At 42.0% G+C, this 20,529-nt stretch overlaps 1 protein-coding gene across 5 annotated transcripts in view; it reads right to left on the minus strand.

The window, feature by feature from the left end:
* Window positions 1-10,532: 10,532 nt before the first annotated feature.
* The window catches only part of RCHY1 (ring finger and CHY zinc finger domain containing 1), an 80,954-nt gene continuing 70,957 nt past the window's right edge, over window positions 10,533-20,529 (minus strand). For all 5 annotated transcript variants that reach the window (XM_064584601.1, XM_064584598.1, XM_064584597.1 and 2 more), the window contains one exon: window positions 10,533-10,782. In XM_064584601.1, the coding sequence (XP_064440671.1) occupies window positions 10,548-10,782 (235 nt within the window). In that variant the 3' untranslated portion in view covers window positions 10,533-10,547. The remainder of the gene's footprint in view (window positions 10,783-20,529) is intronic.

Consider the following 20,529-nt stretch of genomic DNA (forward strand, 5'->3'; position numbering starts at 1 on the left):
CATGCTGTCCTAGGAGCATCCATAGGGAATAATAACAGTTTGCTATGTTCCAGGCCCTCTGCCAAGTGCTGCACATGAATGATTTCATTTAATCCTCAAAATTCCTGCCATTTTATAGGGGAAGAAGCTGGGGCTCTCCTCTGTGGCCCTCTCACAGAGATCGTTAGCTGGAGTTGCCCCATGTCACTCCTGCAGCTTTGATGTGATGTGTAGACAGCTCAGATGGCAGGAGGGCCCCCTGCCTCCCACCACCATCACCACCACCACCCTCTCCTGTTTCCCTGGGAAGCTTCTCCTGGGAGGTGACTGTTTCAGCACAGCGATTTGCATGCAATCTTTTATTGCATCACCTGTTGTGCTCTGCCAACCGGCACTTCCAAAGCCCCGGCACTGATTGTAAAGCCCCTGTGTGACTTAATATGTTTGATTAGTTTTGAGTGTGGGGACAATGGATGCTGCCTATCTCCCATCAGATGTCATTTTTTCTTCTGGTCCCGCCACCTTTCTGATATCAGCGGTGGTAACCAGTCAGCGAGCACAGTCTAGTCATTGATGTTGGGTTTGGGCAGCCTGTCATTCCAAGAGGGCTGTCCTTTAAATCAAAGTCTGAGTCCATGCTGGTCACACATACCATCCCAGAAGAAGTCTTCACTGCCTCCTATAACCAGAATCTCTCCACTCACTCTGTATCCAGTTGCCAAATGCATCTTGCTCAACAACTTTCAGTGGCTCCTCATTGTCTCAATAATTAGGGGCAAGGGTTCTTGTCTCATGTTTCCAGCCCTTTCTGTTCTGGTACAAACAGCTTTCCAGCCTCATCTCCAGCCCTGGACTCCTGCTGAGTCCCCTCCTCCAAACTCTGAAATGCTGGCAGTGGTCTCCCTCTCTACTTCCATCCATAGAAGTCCCAATACTACCACAAGACTCAGCACAAAGGCTGAATATTTTCAGAACTTCCTTCATGAGTTCTTTCCTGATTCCTCATCCTGGATAGGATTTTTCCAATTGCTATGACTCCATGCAGTTGTGCCCCTGTTACTGCCCTCACAGCATTCTGTGCTCACCTACATTTTCCTCTAACTCAACTCAGAGGCAGACTTCCCTGCATGTCCTTCCCCACCAACACCACAATAGCAGCTAGCAGGGGCTCTCACACCCTCTTTATTGAGTTACATTATAAATTAAGTAACTACACGGACAGAGTCATTGGATTTATTCCTTTATCCCGGGGTTTTATCCTGAGATTTGTTGTTTTCCTTTTCCTCATTTCTCATTTCCTTTTCCTCATTTCTCATTTCCTTTTCCTCATTTCTCATTCCTCATTTCCTCATTTCTCACCAATCAAGTAGTGATTGTCCATTTTAAATCTAGTAACAATCCAGAAGTTTTCTAAATATCACTTACACACAACTGATCTGAATATGCTGGGAATTTCTCCATGTTATGAAGACAAAATGTGAAGGATACTGAGAAATGGCATTTTTTCCCCTCTACCGTGTCCTTTCCCAGCCTGGAGTCCTATGCAAAGCATGAGGGACAAACCTCTTTTTATTCCACAGCTTGTCCTATAGGTTTTACACTTTTCCTGAGTTAGAAAAATGATTAAGTACTTTTTGGTCAAAGGCTCCTGCTTGGCTCTAGACTCCAAGGGTAGAAAAATACATTAAGGGGCGCCTGGGTGGCTCAGATGGTTAAGCATCTGCCTTTGGCTCAGGTCATGACCCCAGGGTCCTGGGATCGAGCCCCACATTGGGCTCCTGGCTCAGGGGGGAGCCTGCTTCTCCCTCTCCCTCTGCCTCTCCCCCTGCTCATTCTCTCTCTCTATCTCTGTGTCTCAAATAAATAAAATCTTTTAAAAATAAAAAGAAAGAAAGATACATTAAAAAAGAGAAACCAAAGAGGCAGCTGGGTGGCTCAGTCATTAAGCATCTGCCTTCAGCTCAGGTCATGATCCCAGGGTCCTGGGATCCAGCCCCACATAGGGCTCCCTGCTCGGCGGGGAACCTGCTTTTCCCTCTCCCACTCCCCCTGCTTGTGTTCCTGCTCTTGCTATCTCTCTCTCTGTGAAATAAATAAATAAAATCTTTAAAAAAAAAGAGAGAAACCAAGGACATTAAGACGTATTCTGCTTAATTATGCCAATAAGAACTGAAAAACACAAGACATCATTAAGTGAAAAGTCAACACACAGAATGGGAGAAAATATTTGCAAATCATATGTGTGATAAGGAACATGTATCCAGAATATATAAACCCTTACAGCTCAATAATAAAAAAGACAACTATTCCTAATTTTAAAATGGATAAAGGGTCTGAATAGACATTTCCCCAAGGAAGAGGTACAAATAGACAGTAAGCACACAAAAAGATGCTCAACATCCTAGTCATTAAAAAAAAATGCACAAAACCACAATGAAATACCACTTCATACCTACTAGAATGGCTAAAACGTCAGATAACAATGAGTATTGACAAGGATGTGGAGAAATTATAACTCGTACACTGCACGATAAGAATGTATAATGATGCAGCCATTTGGAAGACAATCTGACTGGCATTTCCTCAACTGATTAGATTTAGAGTTACCACATGGGGCAGCAATTCCACTCTAAGATGTATACCCATGAGAAATGAAAATATATGTCCACCCAGAAACTTGTATATAAATATTTATGGCAGCATTATTCATAGTAGCCAAAAGGTGGAATCAACCAAATATCTATCAACACATGAATGGATAAACAAAATGTACTATATCCATACCCTGGAATATTATTCAGCTATAAAAAGAAATGAAGTACTAATACATGCTATGACATGGATGAATCTAAAAACATTTGCTAAGTGAAAGAAGCGAGTCACAAAAGACCACATGCTATATGATTCCTTTCATGTAAAAGTCCAGAATAGGGAAATCTATAGAGACAAAAAGTAGATTAGGGGTTGGTGTGGGCTGAGAAGGGGGATAAGAGAGATGAGGGATGATATGTAAAGGGGTTTCTTTCTGAGGTGATTAAAATGCTCTAAAATTGATTATAGTGATGGTTACACATATCTCTGAATATACTAAAAACTATTTATACTTTAAATGGGTGAACTGTATGGTATATCTCAATAAAGCTATTTTTTAAAGAGAAAAAGACCTCCTCTGCTTCATTCTGCTAACAGAACTGAAAAACAAAAAATTTACCCCTAAACAAATAAGGATTGTTAATCAGATGGATAAATTAGATAGAAAGAAAAAATTAATTACTAGCACCCCCACTACCACCACCTGCTGTTTCCCCACCTGAAAGGATCTTGTGCAGCCAAGGACTCAGACAAATCTAGCTACAATGGTCAGAGTTCTTTCCATTGTGAATTACAACAACTGAACTCAAATGGCTTAAGACAAAAAGAGAAAACATTGGTCCACAGAACCAGGAAGTATAGGGTTGGATCTGGGCCTCACACTCAACTAGGCCCAGGGATTCAAACGAGGTTGTCAGAACTCTCTTCCTTTTCCTTCCCTTCCCTTCCTTTCCCTACCTTCTCCTCCTCTCCCTCACCATGCCCCCTCCACTCTCTCCATCAAGAGTGTACTCCACAGGGACACCTGGGAGGCTCAGTCGGCTAAGCGTCCATCCGACTCTTGGCTTTGGCTCAGGTCATAATCTCAGGGTTATGAAATCAAGCCCTGTGTCAGACTCTGTGGTGAGCATGGAGCCTGCTTAAGATTTTCTCTCTCTCTGTCTCCCTCTGCCCCTCCCCCCTCCACTTTCGAGCTCTCAAAAAAAAAAAAGTACACTCAGTAGAGTCTTTATCAGTTTGCCAGAGATAGTATTGAAACATGTGGTCCAAGAGCAGAGAGAATGTGTTCATCAATCCTACTTTCATGGATGAAATTCTTAATTCCTGAGGAAGACTTTGGTTGACCTGGCTTAAACACATGTCCATCTTAGGCAAACTTCCATGACCAGAGAATGAAATGCTGTGTGTGGCTGGCCGGGTCTGGGTTACATGCCAAGGGGGTATGGATGTTAAAGGGACCAAAACAGTAATTGTCCATAAACTGGACTTAAAGACTGTTAGGGAAATTTTTTTACCCACCAGGAAAATGTCATCTAGGTCTGCTCCCTAAACCAGTCAATGTGCTTATTTGAACAGAACAGAATTAAGGAGATTAATTTGAGGAGAAATAATATTAGAAAGCCAACAGAATTCCAGGAAGGCCAGAGAATAAGGTCAGAAACAAGGGGTACACCAGAACCAAAGCTAACATCATGCTATCAAGCCATTGCCAAATGTTGTATACAATAGCTCGTACCCCTGCACTGGATCTTAAATGTCACCACTGTTGCCACTGCTACTCTGTGCCTGGAAACTGGATGGCTCGGTTGCCAGCCCACTAGAAGGATTATTCCCAGTGGCCAAGTGTTCAGCTGAAAAGTGAGGACTCTGTTCCTAAGAATGAGGAGAGAATGAATTTTGAGTATTCTGATCATGTATCCTGGTTGGCCTAGGACAGTCCCAGATGTTGTCCATTGTCCATTATCCCTTGTGTTCCTAACACTTTAATATTTGTCCTCGGCTTTCATTTTTTATAAAATTTAATTATCAAATATTGTATTAACGGAAGCTGGGAAGGGTTTGGTAGAGCTCCACTTTTCATTTCTGTGCTTTGGACCTGTCTGGTTATGTGTGAGATACATGCGAAGTCTCACATAAATACATGCATGGTAAAACCCAGAAGACAACTAGCAATAATAACACTTTTCTCTTTTTTTCATCTTTCCAGATGCAACAGAGCTAACACCTCCCTATAAGGGTCCAGATAAGGGAATTCATTGATAAAACAAAGTGTGTTCAGACAACCAACTCCTTCCAGTCTTGAGTGATAGTGGGCAAAGTATTTTGTGATGCTATCCCTGCCAGCTACTTGATGGATCAGCCAGTTGTGTTCTGACCTGTAGCATCAGCTATGAGGTATACAAAGCCTCTAGGCCACCAGTCAGTGGAGTCAATGGGAAATGGCTAGGGTGGATGCACATGAAATAAATGTGCAGAAATGGAGGCTGAGCAGTCTTGATGTGGGGTAAACAGGGAGTAGTAAGAACTCTCTTGCTACAGTGGTTTTGTCATTTAATATTCGGGATAAATCTACAATTATTGATTTTATTGTGTGGTAATGATTTTTTTTTATTTTAAGTTAATTGTAATTGCATAGGCTAATTATTTTAAGAATCCCCTTCCATCCTTAGAAGTGTCCCCGTTTAGACTGTAAATCACGTAGGCGCTGTAAAATGGCAGGAAACTAGCAATATGCGTCAGTCTGCCCTTCACCATCCAAATACCCATGAACATCTAAGCACCTCAAGGGAGATAACCACAAAATCTGCCTGAGTTACCATCCAGCTCAAACTCCAGGATCTCCGAGTACTATACAGCCTTCTCAATCAGGTCTAAATGCTGTTCCTCATGGTCTGGCAACCTCCAAACAAAAAATCAAGCTAGCTACTTCCAAAAGGCCCAGTGTTGGAGAATAAGACAGCAATTGTTATCCCTGCCCTGGCAGTAATGTCCTGGTTAGTGTGATGGTTAATTATATGTCAACTTAACTGGACTAAGGGATGCCGGGATAGTTGGGAAAACATTATTTGTGGGTGTATCTGTGAGGGTGTTTCTGGAAGTGATGAGCATTTGAATAGGTAGACTGAGTAAAGAAGATCCCTCTCACCAATGAGAGCAGACATCATCCATTCTGATGAGAGCCTGAATAGAACAAAAAGGTGAAGGAAGGGGAAATTTACTCTCTTCTTGAGCTGGACATCCATCTTCTCCTGCCCCCAGACAATGCTGCTCCTGGTTCTCAGACCTTCACACTCAGACTGATTCTTTAAATATCAACCTCCCTGATATTGGGCTTTTGGACTTGGACTGGAACTTACACCATTGGCTCCCCTAGTTCTCAGGTCTTTGGGTTTAGAGTGGAACTATACCACCAGCCTTCCTGGGCCTCTAGCTTATAGCTGAAAAAGTGTGGGACTTCTCAGCCTCCATAACTGCGTGAGCCAATCTTTCATAATAAACCTCTTTCTATACTTCTGTATATATCCTATTAGTTCTGTTTCTCTGGAGAGCCCTGACACCTGACAGTCAGCTAGTCTAGCAATTCCCTTGTTCTGCTCTCTGAAAAGAATGTTCTGGCCTGGGGCGCCTAGAAGGCTCAGTCGTTAGGCGTCTGCCTTCAGCTCAGGTCGTGATCCCAGGGTCCTGGGATGGAGCCCCGCATCAGGCTCCCTGCTCCGTGGGAAGCCTGCTTCTTCCTCTCCCACTCCCCCTGCTTATGTTCCCTCTCTCACTGTCTCTCTCTCTGTCAAATAAATAAAATCTTTAAAAAAAAAAAATAAGAATGTTCTGACCTACTGTCCTTAATAACCTTGGCTCTATCTTCGTAGAGATTCTATTTTTCTTTGTTTGTTATCCTCCATGAAGACATCTCAGGTGGGTATTAAAAAGTATAAAACAGGAGGGATGGGGTAATTGGGTGATGGGCATTAAGAAGGGCACTTGATGTAATGAGCACTGGGTGTTCTATGCAACTGATGAATCACTAAGTTCTACCCCTGAAACTAATAATACACTATATTTCAACTAAACTGAATTTAAATATAAAAAGCAAAATGAACTATTGGGACTTCATTAAAATAAAAAGCTTCTGCACAGCAAAGGAAACAGTCAACAAAACTAAAAGGCAACTTACAGAATGGGAGAAGATATTTGCAAATGTCTTATCAGATAAAGGGTTAGTATCCAAAATCTATAAAGAACTTATCAAACTCAACACCCAGAAAAATAAATAATCCAGTCAAGAAATAGGCAGAAGACATGAGGAGACATTTCTCTGAAGAAGACATACAAATGGCCAAAAGACACATGAAAAAATGCTTGACATCACTCAGCATCAGGGAAATGCAAATCAAAACTACAATGAAATACCACCTCACACTGGTCAGAATGGCTAAAATTAACAACTCAGGCAATGACAGATGTTGGCGAGGATGAGGAGAAAGGGGAACCCTCTTACACTATTGATGGGAATGCAAGCTGGTGCAGCCACTCTGGAAAACAGAGGTTCCTCAAAGCTTAAAAATATAACTTTAAATCACCCTTCATGGAGCTTATGGGAACCTCTGTGCACCTTCCATGCCACCTGGAAGTTTCAGGAGACTTTAAATTGCCCCATCCAAGCCCTCCCTTTCTATGTCACACCTTAGTGCCTGTTTTATACTTAAAAATTTTTTTCTTAAATTTTTTATTTAATGAAGGTTCCTCAAAAAGTTAAAAATAGAACTACGCTATAATCCAGCAATTGCACTACTAGGTATTTACCCAAAGGATATAAACACAGTGATTCAAAGGGGCACATGCACCCCAATGTTTATAGCAGCAATGTCCACAAGAGCCAAACTATGGAGAGAGCCCAGATGTCTATTGACAGATGAATGGATAAAGAAGATGTGTTATTTATTTATTCATTTATTTATTTATTTATTTATTTATATACATTATATATAATGTATTATACATTATATATATACATATATAATGAAATATTACCCAGCCATCAAAAAGAATGAAATCTTGCCATTTGCAATGACATGAATGGAACTAGAAGGTATTATGCTAAGCAAAATAAGTCAGTCAGAGAAGGACAAATACTATATGATTTCACTTGTATGTGGAATTTAAGAAAAAAAGCAGATGAAAATAGGGGGAGGGAAGGAAAAATAAAAGAAGAAGAAAACAGGTAGGGAGGCAAACTATGAGAGATTCTTAACTGTAGGGTACAAACTGAAGGTTGCTGGAAGGGAGGTGGGTGGGGGATGGGGTAACTGGGTGATGGGCATTCAAGAGGGCACTGGATGGAATGAGCACTGGGTGTTGTATGTAACTGATGAATCACTAAATTCTACCTCTGAAACTGACAATGCAATATATGTTAACTAAATTGAATTCAAATTAAAAATTTAAGAAAAAAATTTTTAAGTATAAAACAGGCAGTACCAGGCACCTGGGTGGCTCAGTCGGTTAAGCGGCTGCCTTCGGCTCAGGTCATGATCCCGGGGTCCTGGGATCGAGCCCCATGTCAGGCTCCCTGCTCAGCGGAGAGACTACTTCTCCCTCTTCCTCTGCCTGCTGCTCTGCCTATTTGTGCTCTCTCTCTATCTCTCTGTCAAATAAATAAATAAAATCTTTAAAAAAAAAAAAAAAACAGGCAGTAAGGTGTGACATAGAAAGGGAGGGCCTGGGTTGGGGATTTTAAATTTTCCTGAAACGTCCAGGTGGCATGGAAGGTGCACAGAGGTTCCCATAAGCTCCATAGCACTGGTGGTGTCAACTGGCCAGTCTTCCAAGGAGGTTACTGTGACAAGGGCACAGTGATCCTGGCCTGAGGGCTACAGGGCAAATGGTCTGATCTGGGTACTGGGTAGGACTCATAGCTGGGAGGACCTCAAAGCTGATAAAAACAAATGGAAGACATCAGAAGCAGAAACTAGCAGGATGCCCAGAAATGGGATCAGACCAATTGGCTCTCAGTGGACACGAGCCAGAGCACAGAAGGGACTGCCCTGAGCCACCAACATTAAGAAATTACCTTAGCTTCCATCTTGGAGAGGAGCAGATTTTCAGAAAATCTGAAAGCCCGAATCATCCATAGAGACTGAGCTAATTTAAAGAGACTGTTTCAATTACAGGATCAGCCTGACTGTACCATGTCGACCTAAAATTTCATTTTCACGCTCTACCCGATAGGGTGGAGGACTGATGAGAGCCCTCAGATCAGTTCTATGTTTACTTTAAACACATCTGTAGTGTCAGAAAATTTGCAACCACATTACAAGCAAAAAGTTTCTATGTTTATAGGCATTTTATCATGATAGTTTCATTTGCAGTGCATTTTTAAGAATGTGAACAGCTGTAGTAGTGTTTGCAGGAGTAAATTTCATCACGATGGCATATCAAAGACACATTCTAGCAGCAGGGAAATGGGAATTAGGAGAAATAAAATCTGGAGTGTCATATAAACTCCTACAAAGTGTGTGTTTGTGTGTGTGTGTTTTCACACATGCTTACACACCATGCACTGAGAAGAGAATTACCATTGCCAGAAACAAGACCTTGTGAGATAGAGAAGTAAGATAGCTGGGAGCGAGATCAGGAGCAGGGCAGTGGGGAGCCTATGAAGTTGTGCTAACACGTTAGGGCTCCTGGAAGCTGATGCTGGGCCGCCCTGGAGGTCACCTGCAGCTTCGTGGGGAGTTCACGTGCACGTTCCTGCTGGCCTCCTTCCTCAAGCACCTCCATCTCTCTACCTGCAGTCTTTCTCTGGGAATGTGCTCAGCATACCACCCTGGCAGGCTAGAAACGCTGGAGAGGTAATACCCCAGGCCCAAGTCTCAACAGTGACTGATGGGAGCTAGTGGATCAATACCCCATCTTCCTCTCTTTTCAGTAGGACAATTCTGAGAAGTGCTCTACCCTGTCTCAGAGGGCCCCTATCAGACTAAATCCTGGTTGTCTGCTGGAGCAGCCCACTCATTAACTCGGCTCCCCTCCCATGCCTGCTTCCCTTCTCCACTCTGCCACTGTGCTCCCTGGGGTAGCCTCCCAAGTCCAATCAAACACAGAGCCATGAGTCGGGGTCTGTTTTTAGGGAAACTCAGATAAGACAGCTAGCTAGACTGGGAATGGAAAGTGACCTGACTGACAAGCCCTAGCAATGAGCAAAGTATGGAAAAGAGCAGAAACCTCTATGTGTAAGATAACTTATAAAGGCTTATGCATCTCTAACAAACTTGTCCCGTCACTATGTTGTACACCCAAAACAAAGGTAACACTGTGTGTCAACTATACTTCAATTTTTTAAGAAAGGGTTTATGTATCTCTTTGCTCTTTTAAAGCTTTTAATATGCTGGCTAATTGAACATAATAAAAATAAATAAATAAAGCTTTTAATAAATTCCAGACCACCTTGGCCATGCTGGGGGAAACTAAGGGAAGGACTTTTGCTTAGGTGTGAGTGAGAGCCTAAAAGCTGACCCAGAATTGCTGCAGAGACTTGGGGGCCACATGGTCTGACTGTAGGAGCCTTTCAGAGACAGAAAGAGGCTTGCTTGATCTAGTCACCTCTTGACCAGCAAATAGTCTGCTGGGGGCTAAATCTTAGAGGTTGTGGGTTTTACCTTACCAAAGAAGACATTTCCCAGAATCTGTTTCTCCGAACCCACCATTTTCCTTCTTTTCAGGCAAGTATCTCTAATACACTACGGTGGTCATGAAACACATGCACAACAAGGTAGAGTGCAATTTAGTCTATGAGTTGACAGAAATGCTTAAAATGATGAAACAGAATATGGCTGTAGGATGAAAAACATTTCTTCTGCTGTGAACATATATTTAGTCCAGCTGCTTCTTTATTCTTGAGTACTTTGTTCCAGCAGTGCGGGCACCCACTGAGAATGTTATGCTAATACGACATTCTTCTGAGATGGTTTGCTGTGGCATTAATATTTGAGCTCACTTGTTGCAGCCTTCCCATTGAGCCAAAATGGGTGTGCGACTGACGGGTTGTGTTGTTCTTGTTCACCTTTCTTCGGATAATTATTCACCTTGAGAATGGTCAGCGCTGCTTTCCTGCTGGGCTCAGTCATGTCTAATGCTTTGATCCACTTCTTCCATTGATGTTGCCCTTTCTTATGACACTTGCTAATTGAATTTAGATCAGTGCCAACAGTATCTCTGAAGAAAAGAATTCAGGGGAATGCTTAAGAATATAATCATATTTTTCTCTCCATGTAGCATTCATTATGGTGTTCTCAATGACTTGCTCAACTTCACAGAGACATTAGCTTGTAAGGCCTGGGTCTGGATTTAGGGTCTTAGGAATGCAGCAAGATTTGGTGAATTGTTTATCCAGAAAACAGTGGCTAAGAACAATGTCACTAAGAATACAAAGTAAAAATTGTGATCAAGAAGAAAAGTAGAAACCAGACCTGGAGAAGCAGTGGCTGGCCTTAAGTTTTAGGAGAGCTACAGCTCTGAAGATGTAAATAAGCCAAGGGTCAAAAGCTGAGGCTATCAGAAACAGGTCTAGAAGCAGATTGTAAGAGGTTGGGTGAGGTTTTTTGGACTAAGGCCATGAACAATGCAAAGGTGACAGGGACTCATTTTGTGGTAGGCTAGTTTCATGGCTATAGTAATAATTATCTCACCAATTATATGCCAATTACTTCTGTGGTTTCCCCATTCCTGGGAATAGTGCTGTGTTGGACTTTCTGGCTCCCTTATGGTTGGATAGAGGCATTTTACTGGTTCTGAGCCATGAGTTTTAAGCAAATGCCATGTGTTTCCCTTCCAGCTCAGAGCATTTAATTGCCATTGCAAGACTCACCAGAGCCATCTTTTCCCACTGGAATGAGGATTGGCAACCTTCAAGATGGTGACTGCAACAGCAGCCTGGGTCTTCAAGTAAGAAACCATGGCGCATATTGTCATAGCAATGTAATAGGACAGATGGTGGCTATACTTGCAGTGAACACAGAAAAATGTATAAATGTGTCAAATTACTATGTTGTATACCTGAAACTAACATAACATTGTGTGTCAACCAGAATCAAATTAAAAAAAAAGAAAAGACAGTGTGGAGCCAAGCACCTAGCTGACCTGTGATGGATATGAAATAGCAAGAAATATTTTGTTTTTAAAGCCACTGAGATTCTGAACTTATTTGTTACCACAGGAGAATCTTACCTAACCTGTCTAATATAGTGAGAAAGAGGCAATTCTGCTGGGTTCAAAGAGATGAATTTGCTGAATACTACTCACATTTATACAAGAATCATGATGTAGTGAAAAGAACATGATAGGGTGGTTGGATGAGAGAGTGGGTGGATGGGTAGATACAAAAATATATAAGATGGTAGAAAAAAAAAGATAGTAGGAAGGGAAAAATGAAGGGGGGGAATCGGAGAGGGAGAGGAACAATGAGAGACTATGGACTCTGAGAAATAAACTGAGCGTTCTAGAGGGGAGTGGGTGGGGGGATTGGTGAGCCTGGTGATGGGTATTAAAGAGGGCACATGCTGCATGGAGCACTGGGTGTTATACGCAGTGAATCATGGAACACTACATCAAAAACTAATGATGTAATGTACGGTGATTAACATAACATAAAATAAAATTTAAAAAAATATGTATATATATAAGATGGTTAAATACTGATGATTGTAGGATGGAACTAAGACTTCAGGGATCCTGAGTTTAATCTGACCTCCTATTAACTGTGTGCTCAGGAATACCAGCTCATTTAACCTCTCCCATAGAACATCAGTATCTTCATCTGTACAACAGAGGAAAGAACATCTCAGCCTTCTCGAGAACTGTATTGACAACTGTGGCCAAGAGACTCCAGGTGGCCCACTATGATCCCTACTTCTTGGTGTCCAATCCCCTCCCCTTGATGTGGGCAGGACAAGTGGCTTACTTCTAGTCAATAGAATATAGTGAAAGTTACAGCTCATTCTCTGATTATATTATGTCATGTAAGGCTCCATCTTGCTGGTGGACTCTCTCTAGAAACTCTTTGCCAGACTTATTAAAATCAATGGGTAAGTTGAAAAAGCCCATGTACCAAGAAACAATGGGCAGCCTCTGGGAACTGAGTGCCCAGTAGCTGAGGACCCAGCAAGAAACCAGAGCTCTCAGTCCTACAACCATAGGAAATTAATACTGCCAATAACTTGAGTGATCTTGAAAGCAGATTCTTTTTCAGCTGATCCTCTAGGTGGGAACGCAGCCTAGCTGACCCCTTCATCACACCCTTGTGAGACCCCAAGCAGACAACCCAGCTAAGCAGTGCCCAGACTTCTGAACGACAGAAACTGAGAAAATAGATGTGTGCGCTGTTTCAAGCTGTTACATGTATTACTGTTACTTTATTATGCAGCAACAGAAAATGAATATAATACTTTCATGAATTAAGGCATGTCACAGCATTAAATAAACTGAGATGTGCTAAATACATGTTAGGTATTCGCTTCAAAGTACACCATAAACTTCATGGACGCTCTACATGGTACAAAGTCAAAAAAGTTACTCATATGTTTTGGGGATGGGGGGATCCACAAGTCATTTTTTAACCAAGTCTTCACATAAACTTTTCCCATTTTCCTTAAAATTACAGCATCTACTCTTTTATTCTGCCCTTGAAGTTCTGACGGCTGTGTCACTGATTGCTTTTGGTCTGTGATATACATAACTTCTATATTGCTGTCAATAAAGACAAAATCTGGGGTTTACTACTCCTTCTCAGAGAACTCTGAAAAGCCCAGGATATTTTAACTATGGATCCAATTTAATAGGTGCGCTTCGGCTCACATTCCAGTGGAATTGCCACTTTTATCATTTTTACTATTACCCTACATGTTGCCCTAACTACAGAGAGCATCAATAAGTGCTTGTACTTTGTGTCTAAGTTTTTCTTCTAGAGACTTAAAATGCATGTTGAAGGGATATTGTCCATGTTGATATGCCAAATTTCATCACAATTACGGAGTATAAATGATATGCTCTCAATTTCTGTTACCAGTAATAACACTCCTTGCCTTCTATGGCAAATCTCCTTCCAAGAACCCCTGACCCATGTATAATCAGCTCTGTGGCTCTGGGATAGGACAACATAGAGCTTTTCCCCTAATCATTCCAAATCTGCAGTACAATGATTATGATAATGCCCAACAAGGAGTATCCTCTAAGGGCCAGGCTCTTTGCAAACACTTTATCTAATTCTCAAAATGACCCTGCAAAGTAAGTGTTTTCATTTCCATTTTATAGATCTGGAAACTCTGACTTAGGGAGAATAATTTCCCAACCTGAAGTCATAAATCTGTTAAGTCACTCAACCAAGATTTTAAATCAGGTGTGTTAGACCATAGCCCACCTTCTTCCTCCACCCTACCAACCTTCTAACACTAAAAATTGAGAAAACATCATAGCACCAATTTAAGAATATTTCCCAATCTTCTCCCATTCATTAACATTTTTTAATGTTCTAGCCCTTTGTAGGTGGTATCTGTCTAATCACCAGTTTAGATATACAGTGATGCCAAACTCTGTAAAGGGATCTTCTATTAGTTAGGAGTACACTCGGCTATGAGTGATAATGCAAAATTACATTTGCTTAGGGGCCCCTGGGTAGCTCAGTTGTTAAGTGTCTGCCTTCGGCTCAGGTCATGATCTCAGGGTCCCGGGATCAAGCCCTGCATCGGGCTCCCTGCTCGGCGGGAGGCCTGCTTCTCCCTCTCCTCCTCCCCCTGCTTGTGTTCCCTCTCTCGCTGTATTTCTCTCTGTCAAATAAATAAATAAATAAAATCTTTAAAAAAAAAATTACGTTTACTTAAACAAGATACGAGTTTACTTCTCTTTCAGTAGGCCTTGTATGGATTTGGACATGATTAAATCCAGGACCCAGCCCTCAGGAAATTTACGATCTAAAGGAAAAAATAAATAACTGCTGATAATGTGAAACGGAATGTACACTTTGCTATAGTAAAAATAGGAGTAATGGGCTGGGGAGCACAGAAAAGGTGGTTCTAATTGGTAAAACCAAGAAGATTCCTTTGAGGAAGTGACATTGAATTAAGCTTTGAAGGTGAGAAAAATTTCAGTAGACAACAAAGGAGTTAGGGAGATATGTAAAATGCAAGGGGGAGACAAGGGCATTCCATGCTAAATAAATAACATGAACAAAAACAGAGAATAATAAAAGTGCTAGTCCATTTCCCATTTATAGAGAGGGTATGCATCTGGAAGAGGCTCCTTTTTTTCTTGTCCCCTCAATATCCACCCTTCCTTTCTTTCATAGTAATAGAATCTTTAGCTAAGGACATGGCCGCTCAAAATAAAGACGACATTCCCAGACTCCCATATAGCTAGTCTGACCACATGACTAAATTCTGATTGATGGGATCTATACAGATAGATGTATCATTAGATAGCAACTGAGAATCATCCTTAAGAAACCGGCCAGCCCTGTCCTTGTCCTCCTCTACTTCCCTTTACTTCCTTCCTACATGTAAGAATGTGATGTTGTGGCAAAAGCTTGAGCAGCCATCTTGGAATTTGAGATGCATTTGGGCATCATGTTGGAGGTTCCAATATCCTATAATTTGCATAGAACCTTCCCATAGGTCCAGACCAGCTTTTCCATTGGGAACAGGGTCAGTGGGGAAAATACTATGCCTGACCCTTGCTTGAGATCTACAATGAGAATGTGTCCTACTGAACAATGTTGAAAAGAGACACAGGCCGCCAAACAGACATCAATTCTAGATTAACACACATTCTTAGCTGTGTTTTTTGAATACATGAAGGGGATGGGTACCTGCTTAAATCCTTGTTTAAATCCTCCTTCTCTCCATATCTACTTCCCTCCCTACACTTTTTCTCTCTTTCAATCTCCAAATTCCCTGAAAATTTCCTTCAAAATCTTCTCCAGTAACTTTAACTTTGTTACTTCTCCTTGTACCCCTCTGAAGACCCCAGGCATGCAGCATTCCACAAAATATTTTATTGTTTTGTAGAATTCAATAAAAGGTGGTATTTTCAATGTTAGTCTTTGATTTTAACCCCTGAATGTGTCTCTGTTTCAGTAAGCAACCAAGAACCTCTAAAGAAACAATAGAAAATATGTGCATCAGACAATATTGCTTGCCTTCTCCAAAGGCATTTCCCTTGTTTCCTTACTAATAACACTTATTTTGTTCAGATTTGAGGAAGCAGTGTGCTCAAGGAAGTTTGGACTCTATCCCAGCACTAGAAGATTAAACATAATTAGCCAAGCCAGCCATGCTGATTCCATTTCCTCTACCAGTGATTGGTGTGAGCGTGGGCATATGACCCACTTCTGGTCCAAAGGGCCTGAGGAGAACCTAATAGGAACTTCTCAGAATGACTTTTCTCCATGATTAAAAAGAAGAAGAAGGGTCACCTGGGTGGCTCAGTCAGTTAAGCGTCCGACTCCTGATTTTGGCTCAGGTCATGATCTCAGGGTCTTGAGATTGAGCCCGCATTGGGCTCCATGCTGGGCATGAAACCTGCTTAAGATTCTCTCCATCTCCCTCTACCCCCCTCCCCACTTGCAAGAGCACTCTCTCTCTTAAAAAAAAAAAAAAAAAAAAAAAGGAGGAGGAGAAGCATAAAGGAAGCACTCTCTTTCCTGTTTGAATTCAGTTATGTGAGGACATGATGCTTGCAGCTATGGCAGTCATTTTGTGACCATGAAATAAAAATCAGAAGAATCACAGAGAAGCTGACCCGGGACCCAGATATCAACTGTGCTGCTGAATTAGCAAACCTCAGAAACTTATTTCCAAATTTGTGCTATGTGAACAATAAACTTTTTTTTTAGTCTCTATTAAGTATTCCATCTCTTATAGCAAAAAGCACCCTAACTGATAAAATATTCACGAATGACATCTATTTGCTTCCCTTTCACTCAATATTTCAAGGTTATTGAAGTTATTATAAATAAAATTATTGAATATTATTATAAATACAATCTTCATTTTTAGTTAGGTATAATTATAAAACAGACATAATTCATAATCTCTACTGATAGTATTTGATAGATACAATTAGACCTCCTAGACACATGAAGCTAAATCTTTATGGTCATCACAGTCAGGTCATTTTACAATGTCTGAAGGCAGTCTTTACCAGATGGTAAATCTCATTTTCATTTCCTTACCTGACTGGCTGAACCCACTGGCTGCCCAGCCAAAGAGGTTGACAGCCATGCGGTGTGCTCATCGAGTCTACAGCCAAGCTTGGTGCTTGACCTGAGACTGGGGGCCTTAGATGGCCCCAAGCCTCTCAGCAGAATGAAAAGCCAAGTGGTCAAACTGGAAGATCTGCACAGAGACCAAAGGTTTCCATAATAGCCTTGTTGAAACATTTCAGTGTTTCCCTTGGAAAATTCATGAGAAAGTAACAACGAGTCTGAACTGCTTTCTCCCAGCTGATGCAGGGTTGTTTTGAGTGCCCTAGGACAGCATAGGTTTGTATGCAGCCTTCTTCACAGTCATTTCTCACTATCACTGGATCTGGAATATCATGTACCCAGCTGTGTAATGTACCTGCCCTAATGCGCAACACATTTATTTTAAAATGCCATTTGTAGATTTTCTCAAGCCTACAAAGGACATAATGAGATAATGTGGTGGAAAGCACTCGGTAATCTGTGAAGTACTATAAAAATGTTGCTATTTTTATTACAACTCTAGATTTTTTTTTTATTTTAAAATGTTAAAGTGAGCAATGGCTTTATAAAAACCCTCTCATGGTCCCAGAGAGCTGCTACTAAGACATTGGGACACATACCTAGAGGTAGATCTGTGCTAATGGTTTCTACCATTTTTAAAGGCTAAAATTCTGTCCAAGAGACAGAAATAGTTCAGGAATCCCACCTTTTCCTCTGTCTCTTAAAACAGATAAATATGTAGTGAGCACTTCCAACCCTGAACAATTAAAACAGGTGTGGAAATGCCTTAAGGAAACCTAACTCAAAATTGGAGTAGGGTTGCCGTGAAAGCGGGCTCTCACACACGGACGACTGGTTGCAGCTTGCAAAGTCCCTGAGAAGAAGGAAGATTTCCTCCCCGCGGGGCCACAGCAAGCTGCCATCACCTGCAGCCAAGGAGAAGCCGCCACTACTTCTGGCTCTCATTTTCCTCCTGTCACCGGTGAGACCCCCTGAACTTGGAAGAGTCCTTAGGAGCCTCTGTCTAACTATCAATTTTATCTCGTAGAGACAAACTCATGAATTGCTGGAACAGAAAAAGAAAGATCTAGAGTACGGCCTGCACAGATAAATCATAAAATGCCATAAAGTGTCAACAGTTACCTCAGCTTCCTTGTAATGTTTCATTAGTATGACATTAATGTACATATAGGCATATTTTCTGAGCCTGCATGCACAACTTTATGCATGCCCATTCAGAGGCCTCCCCCTCTCAATATTCATCCCAAACCCTAATAAAGGCAGCCTGCTTACCTCTGTTGGGGAAGTCACTATTGCCCAAGACCTCATTTGTACCAATAAAGATCACTCTGTGCGGTCATTCCACCTGATATAGTCTCTGTCTGGAACTCACCAAGGAGTGGGCCCACTTTGGTCCAGTAACACTCCAATGGACTTTTGTTCAAAACAAGCCTCCCCAACTTACTCCTGTCCTCCATGAAAAGACACTCTCCTCTTTTGTTCTCCAGACTTGCCTGGAGCTCATAGTCTTTGCTTGTCCCAAATTGCAATTCCTCTGCTATTCCTGAAAAAACTGGAATTTGCTGGCTGAATTGCTTATCTTTTTCTTTTAAGAGGTTGACACAGGATAAACCCTAAAATCATCTGTAAAGTGAATGCAATACCTATTCCCTATGTTCTCACTATTCCCTGTGTTAAGCATAGTATCCAACCCAGCAGGTGTTCCAGAAATATGTGTTGAACTGAGCTGAATTCAGGAAAGACTGTGGAACTCTTTTTTGTTATTTAGATTCAGTTAATTAACATATAGTGTATTATTAGTTTCAGAGGTAGAGGTCAGTGATTCATCAGTCTTATATAACACCCAGTGCTCATCACATCACATGCCCTCCTTAATGTTGATCACCCGGTTACCCCATCCCCTCACCCACCTCCCTCCAGCAACCCTCAGTTTGTTTCATAAAGTTAAGAGTCTCTCATGGTTTGTCTCCCTCTCTGATTTCATCTTGTTTTATTTTTCCCTCCCTTCCCCTATGCTGCTCTGTTTTGTTTCTTAAATTTGTGGAACTCTTTCTATTCAAAGTGTGGTCCATAGACGAGCTATGGTGGCACCAGAGGGAGCCATACAGAATCTTGGGGCGCCTGGGTGGCTCAGTCGGTTAAGCGTCTGCCTTGGGCTCAGGTCATGATCTCAGGGTCCTGGGATCAAGCCTCACATCGGGCTCCCTCCTCAGCGGAGAGTCTGCTTCTCCCTCTGCCTCTCCCCCAACTCGTTCTCTCAATCTCTCGCTCTCTGTCTCAAATAAATAAATAAAATCTTTTAAAAAAAAGAGTCTCTTATTAAAAAAAAAAAAAATACCAAATCTCGGACTGCACTCCAGACCTACCAAATTAGAATCTGTTGGGTTTTTGTTGTTGTTGTTGTTGTTGTTTTAAGATTTTATTTATTTATTTGATAGAGAGAGACACAGCGAGAGAGGGAACACAAGCAGGGGCGTGGGAGAGGGAGAAGCAGGCCTCCCGCTGAGCAGGGAGCCCGATGCGGGGCTCGATCCCAGGACCCTGGGATCATGACCTGAGCCGAAGGCAGATGCTTAATGACTGAGCCATCCAGGTGCCCCATTCCACTTCTAATAGTCTATGCTTTCTTTCTAATCTAGCCCCTTGCATTAGTCTGCTCAGGCTGCCATAACAAAATACCATAGACTGGGTGGCTTAAGCAACAGACTTTTATTTTCTTGCAGTTTTAGAAGGTGGAATTCCAAGACCAGGGTACCAGCCTTTCTGGTGAGAGTTCTCTTCCTGCTTGCAGACAGCTGCCTTCTTGCTGTGTCCTCACAAGTTAAATAAATACCCAATAGGTCAATGAGATCACATAGATCAGAGCAAACAGGGAATTCAGCCAGCTCGCTTCTAGTCCTGGTTCTACCACTAAGCTCTGTCTGTTCGACTGAAGAATCGAGATGTTAGACAAGGTGATCACTAAGGTATGGTAAGTCTGAGTCCTGGGTAGGACAGCCAGTCCAGGAACCAGGGTTTCTGGACTCCAAGTCCAGGGTCCCTTCCAAACACATCAAACTACTTCTCCTAACAATGTTGTTAGGAGCTTAAAGAGCAACAAAAAAACCAACAAGCTATAACATTAAACTAAAAAATGTACCTCACTCTTTTGTTCCTTAAACCTAAATCACTTTGATTACAACCAATTCATGACAATTCACACTAATGAAAGGAAGCATTGCCATGAATAATTCAGAAACTCACTAATAATTGGCCCAGCTGTAAGGTGCTCCCGCCAAGAGAAGCATCCCGGGAGGCTGCCCTGGCTGGGTAGGGGGCAGGCCAGACTCACAATGCATGCAGATGATCTGCAGTATAGAAACAGCCTGTTGCCAGCTTCCAGATCAGGTTTACAAAAGCACAGTCACTTTCAGACCCTCTAGTGGTGGGGATTTGAGGACACCTTCAGTACCTGTGGCCAAGAGGCGAGGGGAGCTGTGGGTTTTCAAAAGCTGACATAACACAGAAGTCTACAAATATTCTGCCAGCTTCTCAATCAATTCGCATCACTTCTTTGTTCCAGGAGCTCTGTCTGCAGCCACCCTCACTCCACATGGCCGCTCCTGGCCTTGGGTACTGCTGTAGGAACCTGATGGAGCACAGCAGGAAAGACGCCAACAATCCCACGAAACTCCAGCGAGCCACTGAGCAATGAACTCCCTTCAGTA

The sequence above is a fragment of the Mirounga angustirostris genome, unplaced genomic scaffold, assembly GCF_029215605.1.
Source record: "Mirounga angustirostris isolate CCGP_5_RB_7025 unplaced genomic scaffold, mMirAng1.0.hap1 SCAF_2, whole genome shotgun sequence".
In the NCBI taxonomy this organism is placed as follows: Eukaryota; Metazoa; Chordata; class Mammalia; order Carnivora; family Phocidae; genus Mirounga; species Mirounga angustirostris.